At 39.2% G+C, this 17,084-nt stretch overlaps 2 protein-coding genes across 15 annotated transcripts in view; one reads left to right on the plus strand and one right to left on the minus strand.

The window, feature by feature from the left end:
* PLAG1 (PLAG1 zinc finger) overlaps positions 1 to 8,506 on the minus strand; it is a 49,331-nt gene extending 40,825 nt beyond the window's left edge. For 2 of the 4 annotated variants that reach the window (XM_025394379.1, XM_025394378.1), the window contains exon 1: positions 8,313 to 8,492. The gene's annotated coding sequence lies outside the window, so the exon portion shown is untranslated. Of the gene's footprint in view, positions 1 to 8,312 lie in introns of all 4 variants that reach the window. The other 2 variants (XM_025394381.1, XM_025394382.1) reach the window with 2 other exon arrangements.
* Positions 8,507 to 8,831: 325 nt separating this feature from the next.
* Positions 8,832 to 16,062, plus strand: CHCHD7 (coiled-coil-helix-coiled-coil-helix domain containing 7). Of its 11 annotated transcripts, none has more exons than XM_025395053.1 (6): positions 8,989 to 9,031; positions 9,952 to 10,099; positions 12,099 to 12,168; positions 13,901 to 13,999; positions 14,144 to 14,218; positions 14,782 to 14,892. In XM_025395053.1, the coding sequence occupies exons 2-5, from the start codon at positions 10,041 to 10,043 to the stop codon at positions 14,147 to 14,149; spliced, it is 234 nt and encodes a 77-aa protein (XP_025250838.1). In that variant the 5' UTR covers positions 8,989 to 9,031; positions 9,952 to 10,040; the 3' UTR covers positions 14,150 to 14,218; positions 14,782 to 14,892. The 11 variants fall into 11 exon arrangements, 10 of the variants coding, with proteins under 10 accessions (XP_025250835.1, XP_025250832.1, XP_025250841.1 ...); XM_025395052.1 differs by having other exon boundaries at positions 13,857 to 13,974; positions 14,782 to 14,879; XM_025395051.1 differs by having other exon boundaries at positions 13,857 to 13,999; positions 14,782 to 14,863.
* The last annotated feature ends 1,022 nt before the right edge of the window (positions 16,063 to 17,084 follow it).

Genomic DNA, 17,084 nt, shown 5'->3' on the forward strand with positions numbered 1-17,084 from the left:
CAAATAAAAGCAGTTATAGAAGTAAAGTTTTAAAATAACTGTCTATCAGCAATCTCTCAACAGCAATATTGTGAGATAGGAAGTACAGACACTTGTTTATACTTTCCCAAAAGAAGGGCTTGTAAGAAAAACATCTGTAACAGTACTTAAAAAATTGAAATACTATTAAAAGTATTAAATGTTTGATAATTAAGAATTTAAATACAATAGACATTCAACTAAGTGCTGACCTATTTGTCACTCCTTTTTTTTGAAAAATAATGAAAATAATTGAATATATCATGATCTTTAAGTAATTTTGACCATATATTTGAAAAAAAAATATTTTTATTAACTGATAAAGGCTAGCTGCTCAGCAACTTCTACAGAATTTTATATGTATTTTTTGTACTTTGCTTACAAACCTCTAGGCATAAAAAGTAGATTTAGATACAAAAACAACTATTTCAATTAAAATTATGTGTATTTCAGCAGTAAGTCAAGTTATTCAGTTAAATATTTAAAGCTTTCATTCTATGTCTAATTAAGCCTATTACTTGATAGTTTACTTTCATTTTGATTTGGGTAAGCAAATATGACAATATATTTTAATACAGCATCTTTCAAAGCATAATATATGACAAATTATTTCTGAAAAATATGTCTGATACCTTTTTCTTAAAAATAAACTGAGCAAATTACATTAAAAGCTAGACCTGATAGATGTGCTTAACATAGAGCACAGTTAAATCAGTTATTTGTTTGCATGACAGTAGCCCTGAGAATGCTTACGTTTTATGAAGCAAGATAAAAACATAAAATGTCACTAACTCCTGTTTGGTGTGCCTGATCATTACAGAAACTTTCCTTCCCTGAAACATTTAAAAAATCTTCCAGATAACTGGTAGGGCTGCTTCCACCACTCTTGGTGTAATTAACCTATTTTATTATACATCTATTTCTATTTTAATGCTAAAATCCTACGAAATTGAATAGTAAATATCAAGTAAAATGCTACCAATATTAGAAGAGAAAAATCTAGATTGAAATTTATACAATTAAATTACCTCAGTCTATGACAAATTAGCAAAACACATGAAGAACATTTTCTTAGATTTATTTAGAAAGAATTTTAAAGGTGCAAGGAAAACAAATTCACGTTTGAGGTGTAGCTTATTTATAATAGGATATGCTGGTCATGTTAATATTTGTTTTTAAGTTTATAATAGGTTATAAGGTCATAAGAATCCAAATATATAAAGTGACAACTGTTCTATAAGTTGCAAATGTATAATAACATAGAATAATCGAGCAAATTTCTCTTCAATGGAATGCAGTGCTTAAATAAATTATGTTTAGGAAATACAGAAAATAGCTTAAGAAAAGGAAAGTGCTCATATATAATAAAACAGCATTTTTCCTTCATTGCCCAAAGTTGATAAAAATGAAAACTAGTCATTATAACTCTTTTAGGGTATGATGAAAAGTGATGTGAGCTCTATGTAATTCCAGCATTAAGACAACACAAGAAAAAATCAAGTTACTGAGAAAATCTGGTAGACTAAAATCCAACCGGTGCTATTTTGAACCTATACACTTGAACTATCTTAAGTTTCCAGGTTTAATTTCTTAAAATTCTCATGATCAAGAGGAATTCAATAAATATTTACTAATGTATCTTCAAAGGAATAAAAGTGATTATGACACTTTCCAATTTTGCCTTTGAGCCAAAGGGGCTAAATTCCTCATTTGCTAATTGATTTCTAGTTTAAAAGTCTCCAAAAATGTATTTTAAAGTTAAAGGGCTCTAATGTCTAACCATTGGTTAAAGAGATACACTTTTTAAAAAATTGATACGGCAGTCCTCTACATGTAGTATTTATTCTGAGAATATTATCACATTCAGAAACAAAAAGATAGGAAATCATAATCAATATGTATATGTGCAATTCCAATATTGGTCTGCAATAATAATTCAAATATTTAATGACTGAAAGGCTAAAATAGGGCTCTCATTTTCAAAACAGAAGAGTTCAAGACTCTCTAATGGCACATCCTTCACAATCTGTAAAGGATTCTGTTGCCTTTTAAGAAAACATGCCCCCTCCACTCTCAAAATATTTTCTAATACTAAAGGCAACTTCTATCCCAGAAGATAATATCAAAAGTTTAGATTCTCTTTCAGAAAAGTAATTGCTAAATAATAAATGGGAAAGAAAAAATTCCTTTAATCGGCAGTATAGACCTAAAAACATACCAGAAATTAAGAACTTTGTTGGTGAAATGTTATCATTATCTTGTGAAAGGCTTTTTAAATGTGACTAAGTCTGTAACAAATTATTTAAATTGCTCTAAAAAAGTCCATGAAGCAAACTATTCTTAGACTGAGGTTTTAAAATTTATTTCATTAACTTAAAGTTTTAAGCTTTCTGATGAACAATGAAGAAAATGATTTAAAAATAATTTCTAACTTTCTCAGGACACTTCACGAAGACACACATTTAAAATAATCTTTAAAATCTTTTATAAAAATAGGAGAAAGTAATTTTTCTTATTTAAAAAAAATTCTGAATAACCACTACAAATTATTCTTAGAATTTAATTTAGTTTAATTCAAATCTAAGAAGATAAGGAAGGAAAGCTTTGGGGATCTATTTTAAAAAGGTCATTATAAAACCAACAATTGGTATTAAAAATATTCTTGGCAGATCTCCCCAATTATCTAATTTTTAAGGCAAAATTATAACTTTTGCCTTGTAGTTGGTTATTATTTATTCACATAAGATGAATTTTTAATTTACCACAATTGTTATTTTTCTCTGAAATTCTTATCTACCAAATTCTTTACCATGAATTTTGGACATTTTAGTCCATACTTATTGTTATATACTTTCATTGTTTAAAATTATTATTTTTAAAAGGCACCAAAAAAACATTTTTGCTTCCTAACATCTTCACACTGCTAGGTTTTCTATGTTTTTAGATTAAGAAGATTCCACTTTTAAATGCAAGGAAATATTTTAAGCAAATTTCTTGTCCTATTAAGCTAAGACATACTGCATAAGTTCATTCATTCTACACATGCACACACATTTTTTAGGTAGTCATCTCAAATTCTCAACACACACTGTGGTTAGTTTTAATACCATGATCCTGTAGTAACTCTGTTTACAGGACATCCAGGGACTTTTAAATACTAACAATTTTAATGCAGTATCACACCACCTTTTAAAAAAAATAAGATATTTCTGTTTTATAAAATTTTTAACTGTTCTGATAAGCATTTTTTTTTTAAAGAGCAAAATTCTTAACAACAAACACCAATACATATGCAAAATCAGACAACAAAAATACCCAAGTGCCCTTGGAAGTTCCACACCACCATATCCTTGTCAATACCACCCTGTAAAGAGGAGGCAGGGATAGCTATAAACAGTGAGTATAATGCAAACCTCTGGGCAGCAGACTAATCAATTTAAAAGTAAAAATCAAATTATGTCCCTGTAATAATTTCTACTAGGCTATCACACACATACATTTCTTATAACTTCAAATGTTAATAGCTCAATACTTTTATAAAATTTTACAATCTAAAAATCTTAATTTTTCAAATGATATTTTACAATGAAATTTGCAAATAAGATATAAAAGTTAACCTAATATAAATGAAAAGTAGTAACAGTGGATTTCAGGTTTGAGCATTTCAAAACATTTAGGCAATAAAATAAATACAAAAAGCAAAAATTAGTTACCTCCAAAGTATTCTTATGGTAAAATATAAAAGAATTCCCATGCATGAATTCTAAAATCAGGTTAACTTTACAGCTAATCAACCTGATTTACCCTGCACTTATATTTTACATATTTGTAAATACTTTTCCATGACTACCTAAACACTTACTAATTGGTTAAATATGCTACCTATATTAATTCCTGCTAAAACTAAAGGTCTACCTTTGTTTTTCAGAAGTGACTTATATACTTTCAAAGTATTCAATGTTTCAGAAAAGGTGTTTATCAGGTTCTTAAGACATTTAAAAATGGCTCAAGGGATGATTTATAGCCCTTTTACCTTGATCATATTCACTACCTTGGATTTTGTTGAACAGATTCAGTTTTCTCCTTTTGAAACTCTTCCCTTACTCAAATAATTAAAGAATCTAAGATGTTATCAATATAAAGAGAAAAAATTAATACTTATTTCTTATACACTTGCAAACACACCAAAAAGAATATGTATTCCAAGCAATGTAAGTAAATTTCTTCAGTAAAACTTTTTTTTCCTTGGGGATGGGTGTAACTGGTAATTTTTTATATATCTTAATTTTCCAAAGAACAGGATTCTAAAGAAAAAATATTAAAACATTCTTAGATAAAATTATTTGGACTACACAGCTCAAGAGGCAAATGATTACTGAAACAAAACTTCAAAGATAGCTATAGATATATATTTTAGTCATCTGGCTTTTCAAATCTCACTTAAGACAGGAGCATTACATTTAATTTAGGAAACAACAAATTTAATCCTTAGAAAGGAAAATTTGCAGAATATCAAACCAAAATGTACATACTGACAATCAGGATTACATTAAAAATGAAGGAATAACCCCCACCTGTGCATGCTATTAAAACACAAATAGTACCCTTCAAATTTTAAAACTATACTGATAAAACAAATTCACTAATTTATTTTGTTATAAATATCTACTTACTATTTACTAAAATATTTTGGTAATAATATACAGATACAGAATGTGTCAATATTAGCCCACACTTATAAATCTTCTACAGCAGCTAAATTCTTTGTAGGATTTCAAGTAGCAAAATTAGGCATATAAATTTCAAATAAGACTATCAATATATGAGAATTCTCCGATTCCAACTGAAATAAAGATTTTGAGTACACAACATCATTACATTATTTCTGTATGTTGGTATAATTTAACAGTAGCTTCAGAAAAGGATGTTCAACAGGTAGTATTTCTAAGGCATCACAAAAGCTCAGTACAATCACTTCAAATTAAACATTGTGCTGTGCCCCATCTAAATAAGACTCTCTAAGCGATTACAGATTTTAGATTTGTGCACTCTGAGTGCATTTTCTAAATCAGACAAGTAGCTAGTTGCATCAAATACAAACATGAAGAAAGTTTTACACCACCCTATATGAGAGGAAGAAAAAAAATCATAATACTAGCACTTTTATTTAGATTGACAATAAACCAATCACAAAGTGTCCAAACAACCTGAATAATACGATGATCTAATATAACTTGAATTCCTTCATTTTTTTATAGAGATTGAATTTATTGATATTAGCATCTGGTTTGTCAAAGTGGCAATTATTCAAGATCTAAGTCTCATTTACTTTAAATGCACAGCATAATTCTGACTACTTATAGTCGATGTAACTATCTTGAGCCAAAATACAAAGAAAACGTAAGATAAACTGAAAAGGCTTTGTAAGTCTTAATGGCATTCTGAAACCTCCGGACAGAAGATCATTGGGCAGGGAGGAGTTTCCCTTCTCTATTGATAGCTTAATCCTTTTCCAATCAATTTTGATTTAACTGTGGGTGATGAGATTAATTTTTTAATGAGTTCTTAGAAAGTTGTAATTGCTTCCAAAATCAGAAACCACAAGATGATGTACTCAAACACGTTACCGATGTGATGTTGTTATGGAGGTATTTACAGAAAGTTGGAAGAACTCAGTTGTAAACACAAGTTAACATATAATGGACTACAAAAATAATAACTTGTTTATACAGTATGGCAAGAAAAAACATTCTATATAAGAAGTCTAAAAATTCAGCTCTAACTTTAATCCATGTCTATAAATCATAAAAACAAGAGGAAATAAGGATTTATTTCAGAAACTCCATATACCTGTGGAAAATGGAACACAAGTAATTTCTACTGAAGATTAACCTTAATCCCCATTATAGTACAGCTAACAATTTACATATTTTAAATTTGGAAAATATCGTGGAAATCTAAAACCTAAGAGCCGATAGTAGTTTATGGTCAGTAAACACTTTCTGTTAAATAACACAAATAAATTCAACGCAGAAGATGAAAACTCATAGGGCTCAGGATTTTTTAAATCTTTTCATTTCAAAGGCGCAAAGTTACAGCCCATGTATAGGATGGACTTTAAATATGGATGTGTAAACTTTTCCATGGTGTTGGTGTGTGTACCTTCCTTCCCCCTAAAGAAATGCCTACTGCTTACAATATTAAAAGAATCTTCACCACTCTGTAATTTTCAACCAGAAGTCCTCAATGTACCTTAAGCAAAATTGAATATTAGGTATTTTACAGCTTTTACAAAATGGCTGTAAAATCACATTATGGGCATACACAGCTCTTTGATCTCACTGCACAGAATTCATAACTGTTCAATAATGCTATACCATTACACCACACACCTTAAACTATTTCCATTTTTCCACAATTCCTTCCAAAATCAGCTTCCAAAGCAAAGCAATGTAACATGAAAAGTTCCTGGGAGGGCTTGTTACACAAAAGAACAGCTTGGATACAAACTATACACATATTCATCTTCAGTTGAGGCTGTTTATCCCTCCTGTCCCTCCATCACTCCTATGGGTGGGTGCACTGGAGTAACAGAAAGGGAAGGATCTTCCATCACCACACCCTCCTAGCACCTCTGCTTTTGGTCCTCAGACAGTGATTCTGTGTAGGTGATGAAAACCATAGGAAAAGAGAAGCTGTCCCTTTAAAATGCCCTGCTCTGTCCCATATCCCACGTGGAACCAACATCAGCAGCACTTTCCCATTAACATCAATGTGATGCAAGAGACATCATCCTTTTATATACATAAAACCAGAAAACCTCAGCTTAACATTCTTCAGGAAGGATGAACAGGTGAAGCAAACGTGTCAGGAAGGGGGAAACCAAGCAACTCCACACCCCTCCCCAAAAGGTACTCCAGCCTTGCACTCCAGCCTCTCTGAGCACCATCACCTCTCTATCCCTCCTTTGCAGAGCCCAGTTTAAAGAAAGGAGGGAGCCACTAACAAAACCTGAAGCATAAATGCGACGAAAATGCAATCTAAAGCCGGAAAGGTTTATTCTTCCAATCACACATATTAACTCTATTAAGAAAATGGCATCACTTTTTTTTCCACCCAAAAAAACCCCGCAAAGATCATTAAAAGAGAGTTATAAAATAGCAAATATAGTGTTTATCTTATCTCAGATCAGTCCACATTACCAATAAGTTTAGCAGTTTCTGCACTACCACCTCCCCCCTCGCTCCCCCTGCTTCTCTTGCATCGGATTTTCACGTTTTCTCATTGTCGGTTGAGTTATAAAAGGCTTTTGCCCTTCGAAAGTTTTAAAAAATAAATAAATATTAACTCCTTGGTCCCTGCAAAGTCAAAATGGACTTCAGGGGAAAGGCGGTACATACTTTTACCTTTAGCGAGAAAAGGGGGAGCATCCCGGATTTTTAGGGATTTTTTGCGATTTTTTAAAAATTTTTATTTGGTTATATGCCTGAGTTCTCCCTCCATTTTGGTTGTTTATGATACTGACAACAAGCTGTCCCTGCTCTGTGCCGATCTCCTGCTTTCATTTAGCACCCCCTCCCCCTATCCCCCCTCGCAGCCACACACCCCGGGCTCACACCTCCCTGCAGACCCCGCACCCCGACCCCGGCTTGCCCACCTGAGGAAAGGGCAAAAACAAATTCATTTCTCCAGAAAAGAAAAACCTCTTTTGAAAAAGGGGCAAAGTTACCCCAAGTCACTCAAAGTGCCCCCCAAATATTGCCGACTGCGGGTTTCCGCCAGGCCCTTTGGGAAGCGACCTTCCCCCGGGATGTTTTGGTGGAAAATGCGGAGAGTTTACTCTCAAAACTGAATTTATATTAATTTTTCCCTTATTTTTCGGGTCTCTAATGTCTTCCGCTCTCGCTGCTGCCGCTGCCGCTGTCACAATATTCACAGCACCAGAGAGGAGGAGGAGGAGGAGGAGGAAAACTTTTCAAACTTTCCAGACCCTGAATAAAGGGTTTTTTTTTTTTCCCACCGACCTCACCTTCGGGTCCCCAGCCGCATCGCCCCCTGCCCTGTCAGAAGCGACTTCGGGAGTCCTCGCAGCCCCGCGTAATTATTTTATTTTATTTTTTATTATTATTTTTCTCTCTGGGGTCCTGAGCAGGGGCTGAGAGTAGCACAAACTTTTCCTCCTCCTGCCGCCGCCGCTGCTCCTCTGCCCCCTCGGCTAGTCCCATAATTTAAATAACCCTGATATTTCTCCCGCTAAACGCCTCGCCGCCGCCCCGGACCCCCGGAGAACTCACCGCGGGGCTTTAACATCCTCCCTCCGGCCCGTCCGCCGCCTCTACACCGCCCGCGGAATTTCTAATAATTTTTTTCTCATATTTCGGGCTGGACGCGGCGGGCCTGGAAATTGTTTCCTTACGCCTCTTTCCAGCAGCCATTGTAGTGTATGCGCTGCCCCTGCAGCCCAACTTGCAGCTGCCGCCGCCGCCGCCGCCGCCGCCGCCGCCGACGTCGCGCCCACCGTCGCCTCCCCCTGCCTGTTCGGCCGCCGCCCCCGCCTCCCATCGGACCGCCCCCAACCCCCGCCCGCCACTGCGCCCGCCCCCCGCGCGCGCTCCGCCTGGGAGCCGTCCACTCGGCGCCGCCGCTGGCGGGAGCCGACCCACCCATTGGGCCGCGGCGCCGCCCGTCAAGGCGAAGTGTTAAGAGACGGGCCGCGGCTGGGAGGCGCGGTGGGGCGGGGGAGAGGGGGCGGGGTCGCGCGCCCCGCCCCGCCCACTCCTCCCGCCTCGGCCCTCCTTTCGCCAGGCGGGGGCGGGGCGAGGCCCGCCTGCCCCTGCGGCCCAGGGCCCCGCGCGGCTGTCAGTCTGGCGGCGGCGCGCGCCGATTGGGCGGGCTGCCGCCGGGGAGCGGGGGCAGCAAGTTCGGATGCGCACTACTTAAGGTCCTGCTGCGTGAGCCATTGACGTGTTTGGAGCTGGAGACGGCCTGGGTGCTGGCGAAGCGGAGGCCCGAGGTGAGTGGTCCCCCGCCCTACCTCCCCGGCGGCCGCAGAAAAGCGGGAAGAGAGGGGTGCCCTTGGGCCGCAGCGGGGCCCGAATCCACTTCTGCGGCGCGGAGGCGCTGCCGCCAGGTTTCGCCGCAGCGCGAACCTCTTCCCGTTGCTCTTCCTCCTGCCACAGCGGTCTGTTCGCTCCGGGGGCGAGGAAGATGACCCCTGCCTAGTCCGGGCAGCCCCAGCTCTTCTTCCACTCTCCTTCTCTGTAGCCTCTGAAGCGCAGTTGCCGGCCCCACCCCCAGTTCCCTGCGTTTTCCTCGCCCCTTGCCTCTCTCGGCACGGTCTCAGGGCACAGCAAGGTGTGTTCACCTGTGCGCACTGTCCAGGATCAGACGCTGGCGGGCTACACCGCGGAAGGCGGCGAGGCCTCGGGTTCGCCCCATGTTTCTCCTCGCCCTGCCCGCCCACCTCCAGCGGGCCACCCTTGACTTCTTACCCTCTGCACCTGGCAGTGGGTTAACGGCACGGCGTGTGCAGCTTCCGGGTTTAGCAGAACCGCGGACCCTGCCCGGGCTCCGACCCCGGGGCGTGTGGTCATGAACGTGTTCAGAAACGTTCCCATCCCCCTGCCCTTTCAAAGCTACTTAGAGAGGGGGGACGTGAACCACTGGATGGGAAATCAAGAACTGCCTTATTAAGCAGTTTGCCCTTTGGAGTGGATTTTAGAGTTATTATCCGAATGTGCTATGGTTTTGTGGCCCCTCCTTCAAATCTTTGCTTGGTTTTTCTTTCTGGCTATCCTCTGCAAGTAGTAGAGCCTTGTAACATTTGTTTAGTATATTCAAAAAGTAATAGATAAGGCCCCTTCAGCCAAGCACTCGATGTGGCACTTCAGCCCCGCTTCTCACTGTAAATTGACATTTCCTCTTCAATTCCAGTTAATACACGAGGAACTCATGCAAAGGAGGGGACTTTCGGAAATCCAAATTTAGAGTGCCTTGTGTTTAGAATCCGGAAGGAAAAGGAAATGAAATGTGAAGAAACTCATGCACCAAACTCGAACTGGTTATATGTCATGTTACCTAGGTATTATTTTTAAAGAATTTCTGACTGACAATAAAATATAGAGTAGGATACTTTCACGTAAGGCACGAAACTTTAATGCAAAGTTGTCTGATCCTCGTTGAGATGATTAAATCTAAAGTGTATGAACAGCTAAGAAGAATTCTGTGTTCTCACATCATAGGATAGATGTAAAAAAGAAAGCTGTGAATTTATTTACTGTCATCTCTCAGGAAGAAGTCAAGCGTGAAATAAAAATTATCTTCAGGAGAGGAAGAAGCTTGTAGATATAATTGAACAGCATCGATTTCTTTTTTGCCAAGATGTTACTGTTTGCAGGATATTTTCTTGTATTGTTCAATGAAAATCATAAAATTATTATTCAGTGATTACTTAATGGACATCAGAATAACCAAACCCTTTTCCATTGATTTTTTTGCAAAGCCTGGTCTCCTTTGGCCTGGACATCCTGGTCTTTCCCATAGTAGAACCGGGCTGGGTGAGTCTTTTTTTTTTTTTTTTTTTTTTAAGACGGAGTCTCCCACTGTCGCTTGGGCTGGAGTGCAGTGGCACGATCTCGATTCACTGCAACCTCTGCTTCCCAGGTTCAAGCGATTCTCCTGCCTCGGCCTCCTGAGTAGCTGGGATTACAGGCACGTGCCACCAAGCTCAGCTAATTTTTGTATTTTTAGTAGAGACAGGGTTTCACCATGTTGATCAGGCTGGTCTTGAACTCCTGATCTTGTGATCCGCCCGACTCGGCCTCCCCAACTTTTGCAAAGCTGTTTCTTTAGGAATTGAATTGGAAGATTACAGAAGCACAGTAGCATTCCCTGACTTCCTGCAACCCAGGGAAGTAATCAGTTAAAAAGAAGATGCCACTGGAAGTAAAATTTCTACTCTTTTGTTTTTTAAACAGTATAACTTTTCATAATGTCAACTAAGCAATAACTTGGCTTTTTGGTGTGTTGGTTACCCTACTATTGGCCATAAAATAGGCACTCTAGTACTTCAGTTGATGAATGTTTGTGCTAAAGTTGGACTGTGCTGAATTCCATTCTTATTTTGTATGCTAATTGCTGTAAAATAAGGGAGTAATTGTTGGAATGCATACTGTATTCTTAGGTTTTATTAGTGCATTTGGTTGCTTAAGAATAAGAGTAAACCACAACTGAATTATAATTGAACTATCTTTCTTTTTTGTTTTTTTGAGACAGTCTCTCTCTGTCACCCAGGCTGGAGTGCCCTGATGCAATCACAGTTGACTGCAGCTTTGACTTCGTGGGCTATAGTGATCCTTCCACCTTAGCCTTCCAAGTAGCTGGGACCACAGGCACATGGCACACCACCAGGCTAATTTTGTATTTTTGGTAGAAATGGGGTTTCTCTGTGTCGCCTAGGTTGATCTCGAACTGCTGAGCTTAAGCAGCCCTCCAGCCCTAGCCTCCCAAAGTGCAGGAATTACAGGCAGGAGACACCACACCCAGGCCATAGATGCATTTCAGTCCAATATATGGCCTTTGTGTTGAGGCATGGCCATACAAAGGAAAAACACGTTCAAGTTTTTTTTTTTTTTTTTTTTTTTGAGATGGAGTCTCGCTCTCACCCAGGCTGGAGTGCAGTGGCGCGATTGCGGCTCACTGCAAGCTCTCCCTCCTGGGTTCACACCATTCTCCTGCCTCAGCCTCCCGAGTAGCTGGGACTACAGGCGCCCACCACCATGCCTGGCTCATTTTTTGTATGTTTAGTAGAGACGGGGTTTCACCGTGTTAGCCAGGATGGTCTCGATCTCCTGACCTCGTGATCCACCCGCCTCAGCCTCCCAAAGTGCTGGGATTACAGGCATGAGCCACCGCACCCGGCCACGTTCAAGTTTTTATTCACAAAATACAGAGAATACACGAAGTTCCTCACTAGGTGATCATTATGCCAAAATCAAAATTTCAGGTACTTTTAGGGCTGTTGAGATGTATTGATTTATTTTCTGTCATCTGCATAATTATTTTTTTGTGTCTACCCTCAGTAAGAAGACTGTCAGGATGCCCGTGGTAACAGGGAGGCTGAGAGATCCTGACATAAATCCTTGCTTGTCGGTAGGATGGTTTGCTTTAATTTTCATGAGTGTTAAGTTGGAAAAACAGGCTGCTTTTAGTTTTGTGGGCCTTTGTTTTCTGCAGTTGTTGAATAAAGTTATTTCTCTACAAAAAATATTGCTGGCCAGCATATCCTATTTAACTAGAGCATTTTTAGATGTTTATAATTTCTGTAACATTCATGTTTTCTTTAGTTTTCCTTATTTGTATAATATGCAAGCATTTGGTTGTCACTGTAAAACTACACAGGAAAATGTAACACTGAGAATGTTTAGTCCAAACATGGAAAACTGGAAGGTATGATATTTTTAAACTGTCACTGACATTTATTGTTTCACTAGTAATAATAGCATCATGTCCTTGACAACCTGGCTGAGAGTAATGGGCTGATAATAGAATTAGCCTATTTAAAGCTTAAAGGTTTTCACAAAGGTATCTCATAAACAAAATGTCTTAAGAGTAGGCTTTTATTGGCATTTATTTGGTATGATTTGCAATACTTACTTGTGGTTTTGCTGCCTTTGAATAATGTAGTTATCATACTGGTCCCATGAAAATTATACTCTTTAGTGATATGCATTTTCCAAATATATACATTCATTAAATATTTGGCATAGAAATTCAGCTTTTTTCTGTTTAGGTAGAACATGTTTCTTAGATATGTGTTGCAAACTATCTACCCATATAGCTAAAGCTTTCCTTTAGATCTGTGGTCCCCAACCTTTTGGGCACCAAGGACTGGTTTTGTGGAAGACAATTTTTTCCACAGACCGGGAAGGGGGTGGGCATCAACAGGCGTTAGATTCTCATAAGGAGCTTGCAACCTAGATCCCTCACAGACGTGCAGTTCACAATAGAGTTCATGCTCCTGTGAGAATCTAATGCTCCCACTGACGTGACAGGAAGGGGAGCTCAGGTGGTAAGGCTCACTCGCCCACTGCTCATCTCCTGCTGTCTGGCGGGATTCCTAACAGACCACAGACCAGTACCACTTTGTGGCCCGGGGTTTGGGGACCCCTGCTTTAGATGACTTCACAGAATCATACCTTTCACTTTTAAGTTATTCAATGTACTTCCAGTTCACACAGCTTAAATTTAATCCCCATGTGGCACCTACTTTCCTTTGAATTTATAGCCTGTGTTGTTGACTTTGGTTTTGAAGTAATATCTATTAAAATTGCTTATATAATAGTGTATTCGTATAATGGAGTAAATGGTAGCCAAAAATGCATTGGGATAAATGGTGTTAATTTAGGTTGTCTTGATGTAGACCAGTTATTAGTGATTTACTTGGAATCTTGAAACCAACGTTATGATCAAACATTCAAGCCAAAATGAAAATCTGGAAAAGCAGGAGAGATGTACTGTGAGTCAGGAGATGGATTCTGATTCTAGCTGTGCAGTAGTCATTTAACACATTGCACCTTGCCTCAGTTTCTTACTAAAATGGTTACTGGATTAATTAATCACAGTTATTTGGCTCAAATTCCTGTGATCACATATTCAGAAAACAGGCCCAGATTATAAAAAGGAAGGTGTTAGCCTAAGCAGAGTGCATACTGGGATAGTTGGCGAGATTGTCCAGTTTTTATTAGAGTCTACCCGTCAAAATGAACACAAATGAACTATTTCACGTTATTTGCTTCTAGGGAAGCAGCTTGTTTATTTTTTTGTCTGTTTGCTTTTAGATCCTATTCTACCTTTTAAATGATGCCTCTCTTATGTCTGTAAGGAATCTGATGCTTCCACCAGATGTCTGGATGAAAATAACTATGACAAGGAAAGGTGTTCCACTTACTTCTTGAAGTATAAAAACTGCCGGAAATTCTGGGTAAGCCTAGATTGGTTAACTTTGTGTTAAAACCCATCTCCTAGGCTTGAAACTGAAGCCTAAAATTAGTCAGTACCGACAATCCTTTCCCACTGATGGCTGTAGGGAAACTTAACTTTTCAACTTTATCCTCTGCTGCTTTAGCCCTGAAAGATCCTTGAGAGCTCTCGTTAGCTGCCTCCTCATCCTCTAAGCTATAAGAATGCAGTTTTAATATAGGTGGGTCTTCCTAGGCATTTAAGTATCTGCAGCCCTAAAACAATGTCTTTGTTATAAATTTAGTTTTCCTGGAGATGAACAGAATGTTTCACTTCCCTTGTCATAACACATCATGTTAGACTTCCATTTCTGCCTTTTTCTTTCTCACTGCCATCCATGGTAGTTAAAATGCTCCATTTTTCTGAAAACATTTGTATATAATTTCTGTTTCCTTGAACCACTGGATCCAGCTATTTCCTTTCCCTTTGCTAAACGCACTGTTGGTTTTATTTCACGATTATTCAGTAGCTCTTCTTGATGGACTGTATATACTTTTGTACTTTGTATATTCCCATCCCAATTGCTGTTAATGTATTCCTGTGGGAATGACTACTTCTATTTAATTGTTAATAATTTAAAAACGTTTATCTGGAGTCCTATAATTAGGTTTTGGGTTTTTTTTTTAAACTTGGTTTTTAGAATTTCCTGTTTGAGGAAGCAATAGCAAATTACTGGCAAATGATTAGCATTTAATACATGACTGATTTTGGTTTCTTCTTTTTTATTTTAATGCCTGTACACAGCATTCTATCATGATACAGAGAAGACGGACCGGAGTGAAGCCATGTATGCCTACGGCAGCAGAAAGAGATGAAATCTTGAGAGCAATGGGAAAGATGCCTTATTGAATGTTTGCATTAAAAGTATTTATATAACTTAGAAGCAGATGAATATTTCTAATAAATGATCGCTGTAATATTTAAGACTGTACACCCCTCACCCAGACAGATCTTAAGTTCTTCAAGTGGAGACAGTGAAGTCACCCCGTGTCCTTTTTGCTTGCTGTCAGTGCCATGCCGATGGTATGTTGCTGCTGGCTGTGCTGTGGCATGAGTTTGCATGATTTTCTCGAGGCATGGAGTTAGGTAAGGCTACATGAGAAATCGAACTTTTCCACTGAGTTTTGAAAGAAGAGTATGATGTGAACAAGTAAAGACTGAGTGGGGCTGAGATGAAGGCAATGTTTCCAAGTAAAGGAAATGTTATGAGCAAGAGTGTGAGGCAAGGGAAGCTGGAACCACATTCAGAGAGTATCCTGTAGCCTGTTCCACCTAAAATCTCAGGTGGGTGGAGCAGTGGTGGGAGAAGACTGGAAAGGTAAGTTGAAGGTAAGGAATGTGTGGTGGGCCTCAGATCCCAGGCTCATTCCTCAAATCAGTTCTTACTTCCCTCACTTATCTTTGTTTAAATAAGGTTAGTACATTCACTAGGGACAAAGGGGTTTTTCTAAATAAATGGCATAAAAAAGAACTGGTTGTCTTTCTTTAAAGAAAGGCTTAGTTACAGGATTCTGTGATTAAAATCCTTAAATATTGGGTAGCTGTAGTATCAGTTTTTGAACCACAGTAATGGGAAGAAAGACAAATGGATTCCTTTAGAAGTAGAATTTCTATTTGCAGGATGAGTTGGGTAGGGAAAGGGATCGGGGTTCATCAGGTGAACTCAACACTGTGATGAGACTAGAACCTCACTTTATTATGATATAAACACAATACTTATTCAGTGTGGTGACTGGGGTAGATTGTGAAGCAACCCTCCTTATGCCCACTGCCTTTTAGAATCATTTGTTTAATTCACGGTAGTTGTATGAAGACATACTATTATTGAATGAAATTTAATATGTACTTGAAAACATGCTTTTGTCCCTTCTCTTCATCTGGTCTAATTCAAGAACATTGTTTTAATGGCTGCTGACAATGAACCATCTGTCTGAGTCTAAAACCAAGCTCGGGTTTCTAAGCCACATGACCTTGATTGTTAAATGTAGTTATATTTGAATAAAAAATGAATTATTTCCAAAATTCTTTTCATTTGTATGGACTGGTATAAAAATGATGGATTAAAACAGGACCAGAAAAGAATGAATGCATACCTGTGTAAGAAGTATTTTAGTACTTTTTTAAGCACACTTGTTAAAGGGCTTGGAATTTTAATGTCACTTCTTTGAATTTACATACCAATATCAACATTCATCCTGTAACTAGTTGTCCTGATGCCACTCTTGTTGAGTCTTTTCAGTACCTTTGCCTTATTGCTGAGCACTTCAGGTAAAGACATGGATACCCGCCTTCCCACCAGGCCCTCCTGCCCGCTGGGCCTCTGGGTTGAGGTTGATGTAGGTTCAAGAACTGCAGTTGGCGGCTCGGCGTGGTGGCTCACGCCTGTAATCCCAGCACTTTGGGAGGCTGAGGCAGGTGGATCACGAGGTCAGAAGATCAAGACCATCCTGGCTAACGTGGTGAAACCCCGTCTCTACTAAAAATACAAAAAATTAGCTGGGCTTGGTGGCGGGTGCCTGTAGTCACAGCTACTCCGGAGGCTGAGGCAGGAGAATGGTGTGAACCTGGGAGGCAGAGCTTGCAGTGAGCCACAATCGTGCCACTGCACTCCAGCCCACTGGGCAACAGTGAGACTGTCTCAAAAATGAAGAAGAAGAACCAGTTGGTCACCAGTGGCACTCTGTAGGGAGCTATAGTTCTGGAGATTGGGGAAGAAACTTTTTTTTTTTTTTTGAGATGAGTGCCGCTCTGTTGCCCAGGCTGGAGTGCAGTGGTGTGATCTTGGCTCACTGGAACCTCTGCCTGCCAGGCTTAAGTGATTCACGTGCCTCAGACTCCCAAGTACCTGGGATTACAGGCATGAGCCACCACGCCCGGCTAATTTTTGTGTTTTTAGTAGTGATGGGGTTTCACCATGTTGGCCAGGCTGTCTTGAACTGCTGACCTCAGGTAATCCACCTTCCTCAGCCTTCCAAAGTGCTGGGATTATAGGCGTGAGCCACTGCGCACGGCTCATTTTGTTTTTTAGAGACAAGGTCTCACTCTGT

Source organism: Theropithecus gelada, chromosome 8 (assembly GCF_003255815.1).
Source record: "Theropithecus gelada isolate Dixy chromosome 8, Tgel_1.0, whole genome shotgun sequence".
Taxonomy (NCBI): domain Eukaryota; kingdom Metazoa; phylum Chordata; class Mammalia; order Primates; family Cercopithecidae; genus Theropithecus; species Theropithecus gelada.

Coding starts and splice junctions, on each gene's coding strand:
- CHCHD7 (XM_025395047.1), top strand. CDS start 10,041: ATGAAATGTGAAGAAACTCATGCACCAAACTCGAACTGGTTATATGTC. Junction 10,100..12,098: donor TTATATGTCATGTTACCTAG/GTATTATTTTTA, acceptor GTCTACCCTCAG/TAAGAAGACTGTCAGGATGC. Junction 14,000..14,781: donor AAAACTGCCGGAAATTCTGG/GTAAGCCTAGAT, acceptor GCCTGTACACAG/CATTCTATCATGATACAGAG.